This window comes from Uloborus diversus, chromosome 7, assembly GCF_026930045.1.
Source record: "Uloborus diversus isolate 005 chromosome 7, Udiv.v.3.1, whole genome shotgun sequence".
Lineage (NCBI taxonomy): Eukaryota > Metazoa > Arthropoda > Arachnida > Araneae > Uloboridae > Uloborus > Uloborus diversus.
Window position 1 is genome coordinate 147,494,605 of NC_072737.1, and position 18,893 is coordinate 147,513,497.

The 18,893-nt window shown below is 33.0% G+C and overlaps 1 protein-coding gene across 1 annotated transcript in view; it reads left to right on the forward strand.

The window, feature by feature from the left end:
- LOC129226938 (multidrug resistance-associated protein 1-like) overlaps positions 1-18,893 on the forward strand; it is a 111,634-nt gene that overhangs the window by 79,057 nt on the left and 13,684 nt on the right. The window contains exons 24-26 of the mRNA XM_054861566.1: positions 4,898-5,056; positions 10,438-10,604; positions 17,838-18,032. Of these exons, the coding sequence (XP_054717541.1) occupies positions 4,898-5,056; positions 10,438-10,604; positions 17,838-18,032 (521 nt within the window). The remainder of the gene's footprint in view (positions 1-4,897; positions 5,057-10,437; positions 10,605-17,837; positions 18,033-18,893) is intronic.

Here is an 18,893-nt window from a genome sequence, read left to right on the forward strand (position 1 = left end):
ATTGACCCTTTAGGGGTATTAGACATTGTTGTCTTCCCATCCAAGAGCTGAAACATGCGGTGGAATGGCAACTCCTTGAAATGGAAGAGACAAACTACTCATTGCACAGTCATATATCATGACAGAAAACTACAAGAGTTGTAGAACTAAAACAGCTACATTGAACTGAATAATAGTTTACTGAGATCACTACTAACATATGCAGACTGAAAAAACAACGTTGGGAGACAGCTAACGTGGTTCTAAAATGGCAGGGATGGCATGCGCCCCCAACCAGGCGAGTGAATTTGTGTTGAGTTGATGTATTTTTTGAATATTAGGTAATTATTTTTGAAATTTTGGCTCTACTAAATTATACAAGAATGAATAATGAATAAAATCAATAAAATATGTTATCATTCTTAAAAATTAAGAGAGTTGGGTTGTTTGATTATCACTTAAAAGGCTAAAAATAAAATAATTCAGTTTTCAGGAGTATTAAATTAAATACATTGCAGCCATTTTAAAGTTAAACAGAATGTCAGTCAGTTACCATATCAAGTGTGTCAGTCGGTTACCAAGGAATTTTCGGAATTCCGGATGTAAACTTCCAATTTCACATATTCAGCATTTAAATACTTCTGATGTAGGCAAAGAATGAATTTTGGAAAATTTCCACCAATAATTTCCATGCTGAGGGGGAAAAGTTGATTTTTTATGGTAATTGACTGACATTTATAAATTGATTTTAAGATTATTTCTGAACGAAACACTATAAAGATATTTATTGATATAAGCTTCCAGTATAAAACTGTATTATGAGTACAACAAAGTGCACTAGCATTCTTTCCTTTTGTTAGAATTTGTTTTAGAAAAAAAAAATTAATTATTACATGTCAAATTTCCCCCAAAAAATCCGGAAAAGATATAGGCATCTGTTACGGTCTATTTTCAATACTAAAAATTATAAATAAAAATTTAGTGTCGTACACTTTAAAAATATATATTTCAAGCTTTTAAATGATACACAATACCAGGGGTCTGTCCAGGATATCTCACAGGATCCGTTTTTTGTGAAAAATAAAATAATTTTGTGAAAAATGAATTAATTTTGTGAAGAATCAAATAATTTCGAAAAAAAAATTGTTGAATCAAAATTTTAGAATTTAGAGCAGGCACAAACTGCATGATTTAAACTTAAAGTAGAGTGTTTTCCTCTTCTATGTTGAGAATATCATTCTGGGGTGTTTTTCTAGTATTTGGCAAGGGGGAGGGGGGGTGCATCGCTCCCTCAAGTAGCAATATTTATCTACCATTCTACATTATGTTAAGTTATACTAATAATATTTTTGTACAGCATTTAAAGTAATTGTAACAAAATAAATAATTAAATAAAATAAAATTCAGACGAGGGGGGAGGGATTCAGCATTTAACTTTTTGACCAAGACACTCTTAAAAAGCACAGAATTTCATTTAAAACTTATAAATTCCGTGATTTTTAACAAAATTTAAGAGAGATTTTATTTGTTTACTTCTTAACAAAGCTTATTAAACATCAAAAATTCAAAAAATCGGTTTCCCATAGCCGATGCAAAGAGATCGCAGTTCTCAAAGTGAAGGCATCAAAGGTATAAAAACGGCTTGTAAAAGAAATATTTTTGATATTATTTTTAAATTGCATTTTAGAGTCCTATGATAAACGTATCATTAATACCTGTGGACACAGTTGAAGCAAAAATAAAATTAAACCATCGATTTAGCATTTTATTTTTGACTCATAAAGAAAATGGAATTTTGCTTTAAAAACTTGAAATGCGTGTTCTAACAAAAATAGAGATTTTTCATTTATTTGCATCCTAATAAAGCGAAGTTAGCTTGAAAAAAGAACAAAATGTGATTCTTATATCGGATGTTAAAAGATTGTATTTTTCAAAATGTAGACATTTAAAGAAAAAAAACGGCAAGTAAAACAGTTTATTTAAAGTTAATCATCCTTGTTAGCATCGCAGTGGCGTAGCTAGACCCGACTTTCGGGGGGGGGGTTACTATACATATATATATATATATATATATATATATATATATATATATATATATATATATATATACATGTATATATATATATATATATACATATATATATATATATATATATATATATATATGTATAATCGCTTGGAATTTTTTCCTTTTCTTCTTTTTTTTTCTTTCTCTTCTCTCTTCTTTTTCTCTTTTTTTTTTGAGACTAACTTTTCGGGGGGGGTTTTGTCCCCAAAACCCCCCCTTAGCTACGCCCCTGTAGCATCGAAAGATCAAACGCATATAATTTTTTTCCAAAATAACAGTTAAACATCGCACAGCAACATAAAAATGCAAATATTGACAAGCTGGTAAAATAATGAGAATATTTTCTACTCAATCTTAATATATAAAAATCAATGTCCTGAGATAACATATATACATATATATCTATATATATATATATATATATATATATATCAACGCACAGCCGAAACCGCTGAAGCTTCAGACTTGAAATTTGGCAGACATGTCCGCATGATTACGAAAGTAACCACTAAGAAAGGATTTTTCGAAATCTCAATTAGTTCGGGAGAAATTAATTAAAACCCCTTAATTTCTGCGAAATTAAAACCTGTCATTGAAATTCAAATCCCTTATTTTCGAAGGCTTTCCTCCATTCAAATCATTATTCAGTACTTCATCTCAACTTTTGGTCGTAGCGAACTATAAATTTGATATTGGTTTTGTTTTTCATGTGATTCTTCGAGGCTTTTCTCAAGTCAAATCATAATGTTTCTGTCTTTTGCTTTCGTTTTTTCAAAACTAGAAACGAAGTTTTTAAGAACATCATCACAGGCAGAGTGCAGTTTCCTGTTAAAGTTTGCTTTGCAATAACCATTAATAAGTCACAAGGACAGACATTAAAAGTAGCAGGGATCGATTTAAGAGAAGACTTTTTTTCACACGGCCAATGTTATGTAGCTTGCTCCAAAGTCAGTTCATCAAGCAGCTTAATAATTTTAGCACCAGAAAAAAAAACTAAAAATGTTGTATACAAAGAAGTTCTTGCTTAAACATAGGTATAACAATAAAATGTGGATGGCCTGTGTTTGCAAAGATAATCAATACTTTAAAAGGATCGTTAGTAACAGTTAAAGATCGGTTAAGGACAAGGGCATATATATAAGGAGTCCAGGGGCCCCGGGATCCTCCCCAAATTAGAAAAAGTTATAGGTAATAAGTAATTATTATAGGGGATTTTCGAAACTAGGTGCACCAAGCACTGTTAACCTCTTCTAATTCCATTACCCGAGCAATGCCGGGTACGGGAATGCTAGTTCATTATAAAAACGCCAGACGCTAAATGGCGAAAATTTTGAAGTTGGTAACCCTATCTGAAGCGATCATATTTTTTCCTAACCCTTACTATACCTTTGCAGTTCTAAGTTCATTTCGCAGATATATATTATTATTATTATTATTGTTAATAAAATCATGAGCGGGGAGAAAAGTGCTTACCAACGCATCTTCAGAAAAGTTTACAACACCACTACTAATTAGCTGTGATAAAACAAACAAACAAAATTATTTAAGACTAAACTTATTTTCAGCTGTTAATTTCTTTCCAAGAAACAACAAGCACTATATTTATTTGGCAGTAGCAGTTATTTATCGCTTGCAGAAGCATGGCAAGAGTGACGTTCCCCCCCCCCCCCAAATTAGCAGATATTGTACAAGCTGATCCTTCTAATTTGACTTCAAAAAAGGTTCAAAGATTATCGGTTTTATCCACGGAAATATGCGGTATTTTGCTTTCAGATTTGCTTTTTCAATAAACCACTCGTGAAAGATCCATTCTTGTTTATCAGAATTTTGTGAAGGGTCCATTTTGGTTGATCGGGATTTTGTGAAAGGTCCGTTTTGGTTGATCGGGATTTTGTGAAAGGTCCGTTTTGGTTGGTCAGATTTTTGTGAAGGGTCTGTTAACGGACCCAAATATCCTATGGCCAGACCCCTGAATACTTATAGTTTTGTTAATATTGAAATTTTGATTCTCAGGCTGACAATTTCGTGGAATTGCTCATATAAATATATATATATATATATATATGTAAAATATATTAAAGAGGAAAAAAATAGAATACCATAAACCACAAGCCCAAAGATGGGCAAAGCAGCTAAACAAATAAGTCAGATAAATATAAACATCAATAAAACAACAAACAGACAAGGTACGAAGGTACCAAACAGACCTAGATAAATGACAGATGAAGCCAGGACTCTTCAGCAGTGGAAACTTCATCCTATGGTCGAAAGACCAAAAAATGTATACTAAAACTAAATGTAAGCTGTCCTGTTCCGAAAAAGCTAACATTCAGGATTATATTGGGCTAAACGCACCGCATGTGAAAAATGAATGCAGATTTTTAGAACTAAGAACCTAAAACTAAGTACTGGGGTTTCGTCTCGGACATTAGAAGCCAAGGCTCTCAATAATGTCCCTCCACCATACCTCCAGCAAAAAATAAAAAGTCTTAACTTATGTCCGGGCGCAAGTTCCGATCCATGATCATCGATTCAATTTTCGTGCCAGTCGATAAAAATAAAATTAAAACAAAACCAATGAAATGAATAAAAAATAAATAAAAGGATCATCCAATAAAATAGGTCCAAAGACTTTTCAGGTCGACCTAAAAACACGTTTCATAAAACATCATCAACTAAAGTCCAATCATATGGTTTTTTGCAGAAAAATCATACACTGAACAGTTAGACTGTTACAGTGGTTGCTTCTTAGTTCTTAATTTCCTGTTTGAAGAAAGGGGGATGGGAAGAACTGTTTTATGACAATAGTTTTACTTAAAATGCAATTTCAATGCTTACTTCCTTTTTTAGTGTGGAATCGTGGGCCGAACAGGTGCCGGAAAATCTTCTCTTACACTGGCCTTGTTTAGAATAATTGAGGCAGCTGGAGGTAAAATTGTGATTGATGGTGTAGATATTTCGCAGCTAGGGCTTCATGATTTACGGTCTAAACTCACAATTATTCCACAGGTTGGTATTATTAATTGTTTAAATTTCTCTTTGTTCAAACTAATCTTGAAGTGCCTATACTCTGTTTTCTTTTTTTTCTTTATGTATATATATATATATATATATATATATATATATGTATATTACAACTACATAAAATATTGTTCTGGATAAAATTTAAATTGCATGATTACTGCGTGATTGATTGCATTGATATCCTTAATACTTTAATATATAACTTTCTTTGTTGGATATGAAGTTTAATTATTTTTTATGGAAGTTAAATTTATTGCAACTAAGCCTGGTTTTTAACTGCTAAGGATATTTCAACTCAGATTCACAAATTTGAAACCTATCAGCTTTTTTTTTTTTTTTTTTTTGTGGCAATTTTTTTATTGAATCTATGTATTTTCCTTGAAGCATTCTAATGGAGGTTTGTGGCACCATAGTGTTTTCTGCCTTTGAAAGCAATTAGGAAGCACAAATATCGAGCTCATGCTTCGCTGAAGATCGCTTGCAGTGTTTGAGATCTCAATCCTTTTGTAAATATTTCAATTATTTCAGAGACTGAAAGCTACTTTTACATATGCTACCTTAAAACTGCTTATTTTCTTTTTTATTTCAACAGTTTATTTATTTATTTTAAAGTTTGAGATAAGTTATTGAATAATTGGCCACACCAGTCAGCGCCATTATTTGCCGAATCTGCAGCTTCAAATATCGGCACTCTTGAATCGCATGCGACTAAAAACAAGGAATTTGATGCTAAACTTTTTTGTGAGCTTAAAAGGTCCTTAAAAAGCCATGCAGTAATGAAATAAACCACTGGCGGCGCCACCTGGGGGAGAACTGTGGAGTTAGAATTACTATCTCACAAATGGAGCAAAAAAGGGGGGAAATGGTGGCTTGTATGAAGTGAACAAGCATTGGCAAAATATTTCATTGTATGTTACTTGATAGCACCATCACAGAAGATTTTGAAATTACTTTGAACTTTTAAAAATGACATTGTACTGCATTAGTCTTTAATTATTATGTATTACTCTTTTATTGTTATTTTAGATCAATCTTAGCCAATCTGAGTCTTTCTGCCTACTGTTAAAGATTAATTTTGAAGCTTTTATAGTGTAATGTAAGAGATTTTGTCTAATGTGAATGAATTGAAACCGAATCATCACTTATTTTATTATTGTAAAAAAGTTTATGCTTTCAAATTGTCCTAACTACTCCTTGAAAAAGCTTGTTTTATCCTTAAAATCTCCTTGAATACTCCTTGAAAAAGTTTTCCGATGTTGTGTACAAACCATGGAAAAGCATCATTGATTTTGTTTCAAAAGACTCTTTGTGGACTTAAATGCAAAGAATTGAACAGTTACAATACGCCTTTTTTTTGTGATTTTCTACTCTGTGACCTGAGAAAACAATCTGAGGAGGAAAAGACAAAGTCTCGAAAATTCGAGGTAATTGGGGCACACGCAACCTTGGCTTGGTGAAAACTCGAATTATCCGGAAAATTCTGAATGATTGAAACTTGACACTTTTCAAGTCATACAAGGACGTAAAACAATGTTAATTTCAAATCGTGCTTACATATAAAGTTATCTCCAAAGCATATCTTAATCCATCTCTAACAGTCAAAGAATATTTTGGGACCCTTAGCAAGTGTTGTTGAGACTAACCTCACCTCTCAATACTTTTTTATTACTTTATTTTATGTACTTAAGGAAATTTTACAGTAGAGAAAGGTTTTGAGTTTCAGACTTTAATGCAAATCATATTTTTACAGGGTTCGTACGGGTCATGGAAATCCTGGAAAGTCATGGAAAAAAATTAAGCAAATTTCAGACCTGGAAAAGTCATGGAAAATTGAAATTTTTATTCAAAGTCATGGAAAGTTATTTAAAGTCATGAAAAAATGTCCTGGGCAAAGAGAAAGTAACAGTAGCTAAAAGAACATTAGAAATATTGAGTGATTTAGCAGTATCGCATATTAAAACTGGAAAATTGAACGATCCCAAAAACGAATCTGAATTTTGAAATGTCATTACATACACTTCTGTAAGCCGCTCGTCTTTTTTTGCAATGTGACGTTACTGCTTAGACATCACTCATTTTGCATTTACCATTATTTTTAACACTTTTTATATTTTATACTAGCTGCGTCGCCCGGCTTTGCACGGCCCACCTCGAAAATATAAGTTATGTCAAGTGACGCGAGTTCAACACTCAGACTTGAACCAAAAAAAAAAAGGCCAGCGAAATTTTGCGGCAGATTGCGGAAAACTCCCAAAAAGTAAACATTTTAAATCCCCTGTGATTACAGGAAAAGCCTCAAAACAAAAACAAGAGTTTTACCTGTTCTTATTCGAGAAAAAAAAATGGCAACAGATCTTTCATCTCAATGATTTTCTTCACCGCTATACATTTTAATAAAAGCGTTGTTGCGGAAAGTTGAGATGAAGCACTGAATAATAATTTGAATGGAGGAAAGCCTTCGAAAAATAGGGATTTGATTTTGAAATCTAAGAGTCATAATTAATAGTTTTTAATTGATATCTCCGCTAATTATTATCGGAGGATTATGTTAAATAGCCAAACATGAAGACGGGAAGATGACGAATCCATCGATACCTGGTTCGATGGTCAGTTCACTGTCGTTCGGGAGAAGAAGCTTGGACATAGATAGATAGATAGATAGATAGATACTCAGATTTTATATGTATAAGATTCTGCAGTAGCGAAGTAGCACATTCTTAATTTTGCCACGCCCACTTAAAAATGCAATTCACTTGCATTCAAGTTTGTTTCCATCACTCGTAAAATTTTATTATTAAATTTATCAGGGTTTATATAAATTTGTTAAAGTTTTAGAAAATGAAGATCTTTAGTTTGGTGATAGAATACAGAAATAGGGGAATCCTACTACTCTAAAACAGTAGTTCCCAACATATGGCCCGCAAGACTAATCCATGCGACACACTGCTACATTCAATGTCAGGAATCAAACACTATGTTGCAGAATTTCTGAACCTATTAATTTATACGCCTTTGAAAATGTGCAAATAAGTAAACAAAGACATTTGAATCAGAAGATTTATTCGCTACTGAATATTTTTCTTTCTTTTTTTAAATATAAATATTTGGTTTAAAAACATGAATTTACTAAAGAATGTGGCTTTGCTTTAATGAAACAAAGTACTGTCAACTTATTTGTATGCTTAAATGCACTGCTGCTGCTAAAAGGCAACGTTTGAGCAAATTTATTGAAACTTAGTAATGACTCATTCAACCTTTGTCCCATTCATTATCATTCTACCCGTTTATAAAAAAAATATTAGACATTTAAGCACCGTTATATTCACTGTATGTTTACTTTACTTAAAGTATGATGAAGACAAGTAAGAATAGTTTAGTTTTTTATGTGTACACTGATATTTTTTCAATCACAAGTAAGTGCTTCAATGAGGTAGTGGCATTCACGTAAAAGTACTAATAGTAATATTTTCTTCATGTAACAAGGTCATGAAATTTTTCATGAAATCATGAAAAAGTCTTGGAAAAGTCATGGAATTTTTTCATCCAAATAGGGTATGAACCCTGTTTTTAGCTATTAAAGATATACCTTAAAATTTCAATAAATCATCTCAAATCAACTGGAATCTTGGACTTTCGAGACTTGGATTTTCGAGACACTACTGTACTTAGAAAAATATACTTTTACTTCTGGTGCTAAAACTCACCACCATAAGCTAAAATGAATGTTAGGATCATCGCTTGAATGTCATGTTACATATATTGAAGCATAGAATGTGACAGGTTAGAAATCACGAAAAAACAAATGCTCTTTGTAATCCTTCTATTCTTTGCATTAAGTCCGCAAGGTGTCTTTTAGTACTAAATGGATGATGTTTGGTAACTTTGTAAATCACTTTTTGCTCTTTCTTGTTCCGTTTTCAAGATAATGGTTCTAAAGTATAATTCAGATATCTTCCGCACGTCACATTAACCACGTTAAGCAGACGTATGTTTTCCGAAAGGAGAGAAACATTCATTATTGCGGACACACGTAAAGTACTCACACAACCATATGATTTCTTTCATTTTGCATTTTTTATAAGCTGAGAAAGAATTTTTTTTTGCAAAGTTTTCTGGATAGAAATGACTCTTCTGTATGCCCGCCTAGGAGTGGGGGTCATGGCAGACTGTGCCACTGAAATTTCTCAGAGGGGGGAGGTATTTTTCTCTTTTGGGGAGGTTTTTGATATTTAGGTGCGCCCTTGCTCTTAAGGGGATTGGACATCTCTGCTGCACGCCTTTACATTTCTTAAAAAATGTTAATTATTTGTTCTATCAAAGAAGAATTAATGGACAAACTGTGACATTACATTCCCTTGAACTCGAAACTAGTGAGTTGAATGTAGGCCTCTCACTCCAGTACAGTTAGACCTTGATATAAGGTCACCCCTCATATAAGATCACTTTCCTAAAGTCCCCACTCATTGAATAGGGATTCTGTGTTCTGGATTATCAGACATATGGTCAGGTCTCAAATACCGCCATCGCTTATAAGGTCATTTTTGTCTGCCTTTCTTTGAGTAATTTCAATGCTTTCACTGATTCAGTTCCACGAATTTTCCCTAGTACATGCTTTTTTGTAGACAAAATGCCATCTGCCCTACGAATGCAAGAAAACTTTTCCACGAAACCCTTTATCCCCTCAAATTCTAGAAAAAGGGCATGTAGAGACACTGGAATGCTGCAGAGAGAAAGCAAGTGGAGTGAGTAGGTCTCCCATAATGTCACATGTCTGTTGTAAGCACATGTCCATTTTTGACCAGCAAATCACGGGAAATTATCTCATTCCAGCCGTTTTTTCACTTGTATTAACTTCTGAATTTAAAATTTAACAAATAATTTCCCAATTTCTAAACTAATTGCATTGAATTTGGTTGACTCAACTTGATGAAAACATAACTTCCTCAAGTGATATAGTTTTGAAAACATTATCTTTTAGATTTTTTTTATAAAAGTTTAAAAACCTGTTATAAGGTCACTCCGCTTATAAAGTCACGTTCTTGAAGTCCCGAGGGGTAACCTTATATCGAGGTCCAACTGTATTATTTCTTTAGCAAACAATAATGTTTTTAGTCTAAATATGCTTTGTGTTCTTTTTAACTGACTATAAAAAAGAATGCTATAGAGAAGTCGATTAAAAAATAATAAATGAAATAGTTAAATTAATTCATCTTTTTTTTGGTGGGGCGGGACCCCTGGGCCCCCCCCTAAAATCCGCTACTGAATATAGCAGTAGCCGTTCTGAAGGTAAAAGGGTGGCAAAATAATTTAGTGGACACACTATATCTCTTGCGTTGAACTAATTTTCCTTTTTTTCTCCCTGTAAGGACCCGGTTCTGTTTACTGGATCATTGAGAATGAACTTAGATCCATTTAATTCATATACTGATGCAGCTTTGTGGCTATCTCTAGAACAAGCACATCTGAAAGATTTTGTTAAATCTTTAGAAAAAGGGTTAAACCATGAAATAAGTGAAGGTGGTGAAAATTTAAGGTATGTATTAATTTTCCCAATTCTTAAATTTTTGCATATATTTTTGGTTTTAGAAATTTTTGAAATACAGTAGATCCTCTTTTGAAGTTGGGGTAAACGTTCCACGGCAATGCCGCATAAATCAAAACTGCATAAATTAATACTCAATAGTAGAGTTAGAAGGGGGGTTAGGTTCCACAGATAAAAAAAGTACTTCATTCTATTGATAGATAAATATATATATATCAAGTTGAATGTGTACGTATTCTGATAGATATGCACAACATGCATAAAAAATATTAATTAACTTAGTGTTATAAAAATGAATTGTTTATCCTATTCTGTTGGGAGTCATTAATTATTTTTCTCTGTAGTTCTTTGTGGGCCATTAACGCTTCCTGAATCACTTGCATCACTTCCATGACAAGATCTTCCTTGACTAACAAATCAGAAAGATCATTTGTCATTGTCAAGGAATGGCTCAAAATTTTTAGGGTGAAAGCTTTTGGCTGTGGGTCATCGATGTTGATATCCTCGTTGGTTTCATACTGCTTTGTCACTTCTGAAAGTTCTTCTCTCAGTGGGCTCTGAATTGTGTGAGTTAAATAACTTTACTTATGGAAAGAGCTCTGGAACTGGCACAGGGCCGCACCATCTCTATGTGCAAGGACATGCGGCGCATGAGGGCACCAGAGTCATTAAGGCACCGACCTCTACTGATCGAAAATGCTCTAAATGGGAGAAAAAAATTCCGACCAAAAATAAAATTGAACTTTTCATTGTATCTAATAGTGGGGGTGAAATTATACTGTTCAGTGAAACAAGCGATCCATCTCGCAGCCTATCTAACAAGAAAAAAATATTGCCTTGTTGTGTCTAAACATGCTATGCAAAAGCGTAATGTATTGCACTTTGCACTGAAAAAAATGTGATGCTAATTAATGCATACAATAGCATTTTTCTTCCTAATGTGGAGCCGTGAATGCTTTTTTGGTAAGTCTGCGTAGAACATAAGATTGAGTCATGGAGTATCTTGCATTAGATTGAGCGTATGAGGCGCAACAAATTTGCATTTCTCCATTCTGGTTCTTGCAATGAATATGTTGTGCTATAATTTTTGCAATTAGTCTTTGTGATTTCCCCTGCTTTGTGTTATCATACGGTGAGCATATTTTCATATTATTGACCTGTGCGTAATATTTATATATTGTGGATTATAACTTGACTAACTTTTTAGTTCAGAAAAGTAACAACTTGCCAATAATAACTCGATTCTGCCCTTCTCCCCTTTGAATCTGTTATTTGTGTATCAAATTAAAAAAAGAGCTATGGTATAGTGCCTAGAAAAAGTAGTGTGCCGACCGGCGCTTTTTTCCCCACGATTCTTGAAGACAAATTGTATGAAAACCGCTAGATGGCAGTGCGGTTGAGGTGTATGTTCAATTTCGCGGTGTTTACGTTAGTAGACGCGGGATTTTGTTACAATTTAGTTAAGCATTTTTCTTTTTTACTTTTATTTCGTGAATATTTCATGAAACAGCATTTAAGGCTTTTAATGGAGGCATCAAAGTTGAACATTGGAAGAAATAAAGCTTCATCTTGTTTCGTACCAGGGTGCAAAAGTGGGTACAAAACATGCAAGGAAAAAGTTATGCTTTTTAAAGCTCCAGCAGATGAAGAAAAACTAAAGTGGAACTCGTTAATTCCTAGGTTAGATAAAGTTTTTGATAAATATTGCTCAATTTGTGCTCTGCATTTCGAAAAACATTTTATTGAAATCTATTTTAAGCATATTATAAATGGTGAGGAAGTTTTGATTCCTCGGGTAAAAACTTTTTTGAAAGATGAGGCGATTCCGACAATTTTCCCAAGTCTGCCAACATACTTTACTAAAAAATTACCAAAGAAAAGGTCCATCAGGAATTATGCAGTTAAGAAAAATGTTCCCTGTTTGAATAAAATAAAACTTGATCTTTCCGCAGATGAAACTGAAATAACCACGTATAAATCTATTATAAATGAAATTGTTCATATTAATTTGCTAACGAATATTGGGTTTGTATGAAATTTAAAAAATCTCTAAATATTGTAGTTTTTGTATATAATGAAAATTATGTGGAAAATAATATTGACGATAAAAAGATCATTATTGAAATAGACACAAAGACAAGGATGTTTCCAAAACAAAATTTTACACAATTGACTGAAAATTTGATACTTATATCTTAAGGCAAATGTATTATCAATCGAGATGGCTTAGGGTGCAGTTTGTTGTTGTTTTTAATGCCACTTGGGAGACTCAAGCCCCATTCATGTAACCAGCATGAGTTTAAAGCAGAAAGGAGCGACTCCTGAGTCAATGAGGCCCCTAAATGGAGAAGAGCCCGACTTGGGCTCGATATATGGTAGCACCACTTCTACAGTTTATAGGTCTGGAGAATAGGTTGGAAATCTCCAGCAACACTACGCCTGGTAACTGTTAGCGACCGACTATTCGATTTTCGGACAAATGGAATCAACGAGCAAGTAAGTTATATTTAAAAAAAAAATTTTTTTTTTAATTTCAGCCTTTTAAAATCCTGTAGGAAATTGATAATTATTTTTGTTATCGTCCCCCGTTATAAGGTATTTAAGTCTCCCGAAATTTTAAGAAAAGTGGCAAATTTAAACACTTGGCGAGGGATTGAAGGTACCAATTTCTCATAGACTATTTCCTTGTCTGCATGTGGCAGGACATCCATATCTACAGAGCGTGAGAAAGATGTCTGTCCCCATCGAAACTCGCTTAATTTGGAACAACGAGACTCGCTTTTCTCAAAATTCCCATAGGCTTTAAAATCTCATATATCGACTACAGGAAAATATTTTTTGCATCCTAAAACATGTATCACAATGTTCTTTCGATCGCTACTTATTTAGATTTTTTAATTATAACCCTGTCATGTTGTTTCCTGATTAAGGGTAGGGAGATTCAGAAGCTGCGCTTCCTTTTAAAAGAACATTTTAAAGCTATCATAAGCAATGTTAGACAAAGGAGAGGGACGATTAGGTTCCCCATTTGTTTTTAGTTTTTAAGGATACATTTCTTTCGCTATTTTACATATGAGATAAAAGATAAAAATACATAAATATTTTTTTTTGACGATAACGTCAGATTCAAAAACACTTCTATTTCGATAATTATCGACAACAAAACCGTTTGCTGACAGGTTCTAAAGACATTTTTTTTTGATGTAATATTAATTAAAAATAAAACATACCATACATAATGCGATTCCTTTATTATATTTTACACTATTCATTCTTTGTAAAACAAATAAAAAAACATCTTATCCTAACACATTTCTTACCTTCCATACGCAAATGGAACATAATCTCTGCCAAATCACTTGTTGACCACGCAATTTCTAATGTGAAATGCCGACTTGGATAATATTACGTAAGAATGAGTTTGACCCCCCCCCCCCCAAAGGTACGTAGAGGCTTTTCCAACCCCCCTCCCCCTCGGCACCCTTACGTATTTAATGAATCGCCCCTTATAGTCTATTATTTTCATTGAAGATAAATTAGCATAAGGTAATTTTATGTTCTTCAAAAAATAAATGAACACCCATGTAACAAATAGCACTTATTACAGAATTTGTCTTTTGCGTAGAAATAAGTTCAATCCAAAAAACAGGGCTTTTAAACTGTGAAATGAGCATGCAATCGCTGATTTAAAACGAGTCTGATTGAGGAGCATAGCGTACTCCTCGAGCGCAGCGCCATCTGGGTTTTCCTCAGATCTGACCTCACTTTTTCCCCGTCGATCAGCACGCTACTCTTTCTAGGCACTATAGCTATGGAAAGATAATGTATTTGTTTTAGATTTCAAATTCAATGACTTTTTAACGGTTCCGTATTTTATAAATGTTGGTTTTACCGGAAATAATTTCAGTTTTAGGGTTTAAGGTGGAATATCCTCTACATTACTGCCCGTCATTTCAGAAATATAAACAGTAACCTAGTGTCATGTTTTGACAGACATTCATGTTTAATTAATTATTCATCAATTAGAGTTTAGAGAGATATTTAGAGTGATGTTAAACTTTAACACTCCAAGTATTTTCTCTTTCCAAAATGCAATAGCATATTAGTGAAGTTACTGAACTCGTAAAAACTTCAATATATGAAATAAAAATGTACACTGTATTCTAAAATAAAAGTTTGTCATATACCGATTTTAGCCCTAACGGAAAAAGAGGGGGGGAAATTCTCCCTAAAAATTCCCTGAAGCAGTTTTTAAAATAACTGAAAAATTTTTGTCTTTTTATTGCGTAAATTTTTCCATCCGCGGAAAATACACAGCTCTGGTTTCACACACATTTTAAATGTTTTTTTTTTTTTTTTTGAATAAAAAATAAACTAATGTATGAATGGAAGATCAAGAAATTATCTTTAGGTGGATCGATAAAAATCATTTGTAAAAAAATCTATTTTGGTTTGAGCTTGTAAAATTGAAGATTCTTCATAGTTTAACGCTTACAACGAAGTAAATATTTCGGGATATTTCATTAAGTGCACTGCGTTCATAATAAAGCAAAAATTGTTAATAATCATTTTGAAAAGAATGAAATTAAAATGTTATGTATGAAAGAGTTTGAAATCGACATTTGGGGGAAGTGCACAGTTTTTAGGGAGGGAACATTACAAATAACCATAGTGGATGACACTAGAGCTAGTAACGATACTCAGTCTTTCAGAATTAATGTTAAAAATTTCAAGCAGTGACTTTCTGAGTGGATAAAAAAATGTTATTCAGCCGTTCTTGTAATAGTTATTTGCTCTATTTTTCTTTTCCCTTTCATTTATTCCTTTCCCAGATGAAAAACCAAAAAAAAAAAACTGTCTGGTAACCAAAATTTTACTGAAGAAAAGAAACAACGAGAAGAGGACCTAAAAAAAACATAACTTTAAAATTGATCAGTTTCTCCAAAAACCTGAGGATATCCAAACTAATACTTCTAGTGGTTGTAGCACATCAACGTCTAAGTTACCATTGGAAGTACCAAGGAACTAAACAATCAGAATGAGTTAGAAACACTTTTGATTCCGGAGTTACCTTCCAATACAGTTGAAACATGCGAAGAAATAACTGTCTAGTTGAATATTTCTTCAAACGATACGTTTTTGCCTGTCCCTGATGATCCTGGGCTATAGCCAAATCCATTATTACCATCCCAAGTACAAGTCTTAATAGAAAATGGCCTGAGATATTACCAAAACCTTGTTTCCAATTTCAATTATCCAAAAGACAAAAGCGGACGTAAATTTTCTGAATCATACTTTTGTCGGATCTTGCCAAACAATGAAAAAGTGAAAAGAGATTGGTTAATATATTTTGCGAAAAAAAATATTGTTTTCTGTTTTTGTTGTAAAGTATTTAGTGATAGTAGTAATGTAAACTTAAGTACTTCTGGCTATCTGGGTTTAATGACTGGAATCATCTAAGTGAACACTTGACAGTTCACGAAAAAAGTAAAACGCATTGCCAAAACCTTCATTGTTGGTCCAAATTCTTAGAAGGATTAAGACGATTAATTAAATGCCAAACGCAGTTTTTCCCATCATATATTTGTCTACAAAACCTGATTATAAATGTTAACTATATTTTCCCCGAACGCCACTGCATAAAGGCACTCAAAAGATATGATTGGCGCGGCCCTGCGCTGGCAGAAAATGTCTCTAGTGGTCCAAGCTTGTTTATTATAACTCCAAAAAGCAGTTTATTGCGGGTTATCTGCAATCTTAGGAATTTGGATTTTAAAAGAGGTGAAATTTTTACCCACTTGCAATGCCGCATCTACGTAAAAATCAAATTTTATCCGCTTAAAATAAAATAATGGTGTCAAATCTTAAACCGGGTAAAATAAACCAGCATATAACGAGGGTCTACTGTATATTTTAAGAACTTAGTCTCCAAGTCTCGTTGTGCTCACTCATCAGATACTATGTCATAGAAGTACTAGATATTTTGTGTCAATTTCATATGTATTTTGGCCACATCAGAATGCATGACTTGAAATTTATGCTTCTATAAGTATCGAAATGCATTCGAGTATGTTGCAAATTTTGTAAGTAGTTATTCTTCTAAAAATTTTCTGCACTGAATTTGTTGTAATCTTGCTACAAATGATGATTATTTCATATTCCATTCATTGTCATTCAAAATTACCTTAGTTCTTGGTGCTCTACTCATTTGTTGATTTCCCCTGCTTTATACTATTTAGCTTTATGTCTAATAGGTCTAACTTCAAAAATAGGCTTATATATTGTTCTAAACAATCTGGCCTTGAGCAATACTCAGCCTACTGAAAGACTATAGTGTTTTTCAGTATTCATGTTCAGTGGCGTAGCTAGACCCGACTTTCGGGGGGGGGGGGGGTTACTTCTTATACATATAAACGCTTGGAATTTTTCCCTTTTCTTCTTTTTTTTCTTTCTCTTCTCTTTTCTTTTTCTCTTTTTTTTTTGAGACTAACTTTTCGGGGGGGGGGGGGGGGTTTGTCCCCAAAACCCCCCCCCCCCTTAGCTACGCCCCTGTTCATGTTACTTGATAGAAGTATCAAAAAGCATCAAATTTCAAAAATGTGGAGGTCAATAAAAAAAAATCAAGACTTCTGCAGTATGCTGTTTATCAGGAAGTTTGGCAAACTTTCTTTTGAAATTTATTTTGATTGTGAACAAACAATGACGTTTCACAAGAAAAACTTTTTTTTTTGCCAAAGTTTGATAAATGCAACCCATTCTTATCATCTTTTCAACCTCTTTTGAGGTGGACTTGTCCAAGGCCAAGCACAAAGAATCTTGAGCTGAACTGTACAATCATAAATTCATTGGAATTAAAATTGATAATACTCAATGACATCAATGAAAAAAAAGATGTAGCAAAAAAATATATAAAGCTAAATTAAGCATAATTATGTTTGGTAAAAAAACTTGAACAAAATCCGAGGCATTGTTTATCAGGAAGAAGGAGCAAAGCCATTTTGCTGTTGTGCATATGTATAGATTAATCACTCATTTCTAGATATTTTTAGTGGATTTGCACTTATTTTTTTAAGGTATGATTGCTCCTTTCTATTCTTCATAAATAATGCTAAAATAAAAATAGCGTAATAATAGGGTGACTGGTTTTGTCGTGATAAAAGAAAATAAAAGATGATTTAATCATTGTTTACATTGTTTGTAATGATATACGTGCCTTTTTTCCAGTGTTGGTCAAAGACAGTTAGTTTGTTTAGCTAGAGCTTTACTTAGAAAATCAAAAGTACTTGTACTTGATGAAGCTACAGCAGCTGTTGATGTTGAAACTGACGACCTGATACAATCCACCATTCGCACCGAATTTAGAGATTGCACAGTATTAACAATTGCTCACAGGCTGAATACAATCTTGGATTATGACAAGTAAGTCTATAAAAAAAAAGACCTGGTTGAATTGTTATATTATTAGAAATCAAGATATTTTGGATCAAGTTTGCATGTATTTTAGCCACAACAGAATGCAGTGTGTACTTAAAATCAATGCTTCTTTGAACTAGTGAAATGCATATCATCGCCTAAGGGAAACAGTAGGATATCTTGTTGTTCTTGGAGTTAGATGTCTTACTGTTGCTCTGAGCGACAATATCTGTATTGACTATATTCATGTAAAGTTTTAGAGATACTAATCCAATTTCTTCCAAAACCTTTATATTTCCTCAAAATTTCTTTTTCGTAATATTCTTCAAACCACAAATCTGCATTTTTATTTTTTGTTGAAGGACACTTTTGGATAGCCATGGAATTGTTTACAAATGAAATGAGAGTTTGACATTTTTCTTAATTTTTAAATCCCATTTCTCATTGATTTTTGATAAAAGTTGTCACTTCCCTTATCAGGCTTCGCTGATATATATCCGATATTTATTTTGAAAATATGATGTTTTTAATATTTATTTTTCGAAGTACGATATTTGCAATATAAAAATGATGTGTATGAATCATATTAATTTTGCTCATTATTAAAAATGATCAAATTAATATACAGTTGAACCTCTCAATAAGGATCACTAATGGGACTGGATATTTTGTCCCTTAAATAGAGGTGTCCCTTCTTCAGAGGTACTTTAGCTGATGTATGCAGTGTGTTAATTCAGTATCCTCATATATATATATTAGAGGTGCGACATCGATGGCAAAACATCGATGTTTCAAAACATCGATGTTAGAAATTAAAACATCGATGGTATTGATACATTGACCAAAAAAACATCGATGTTTTAAAAC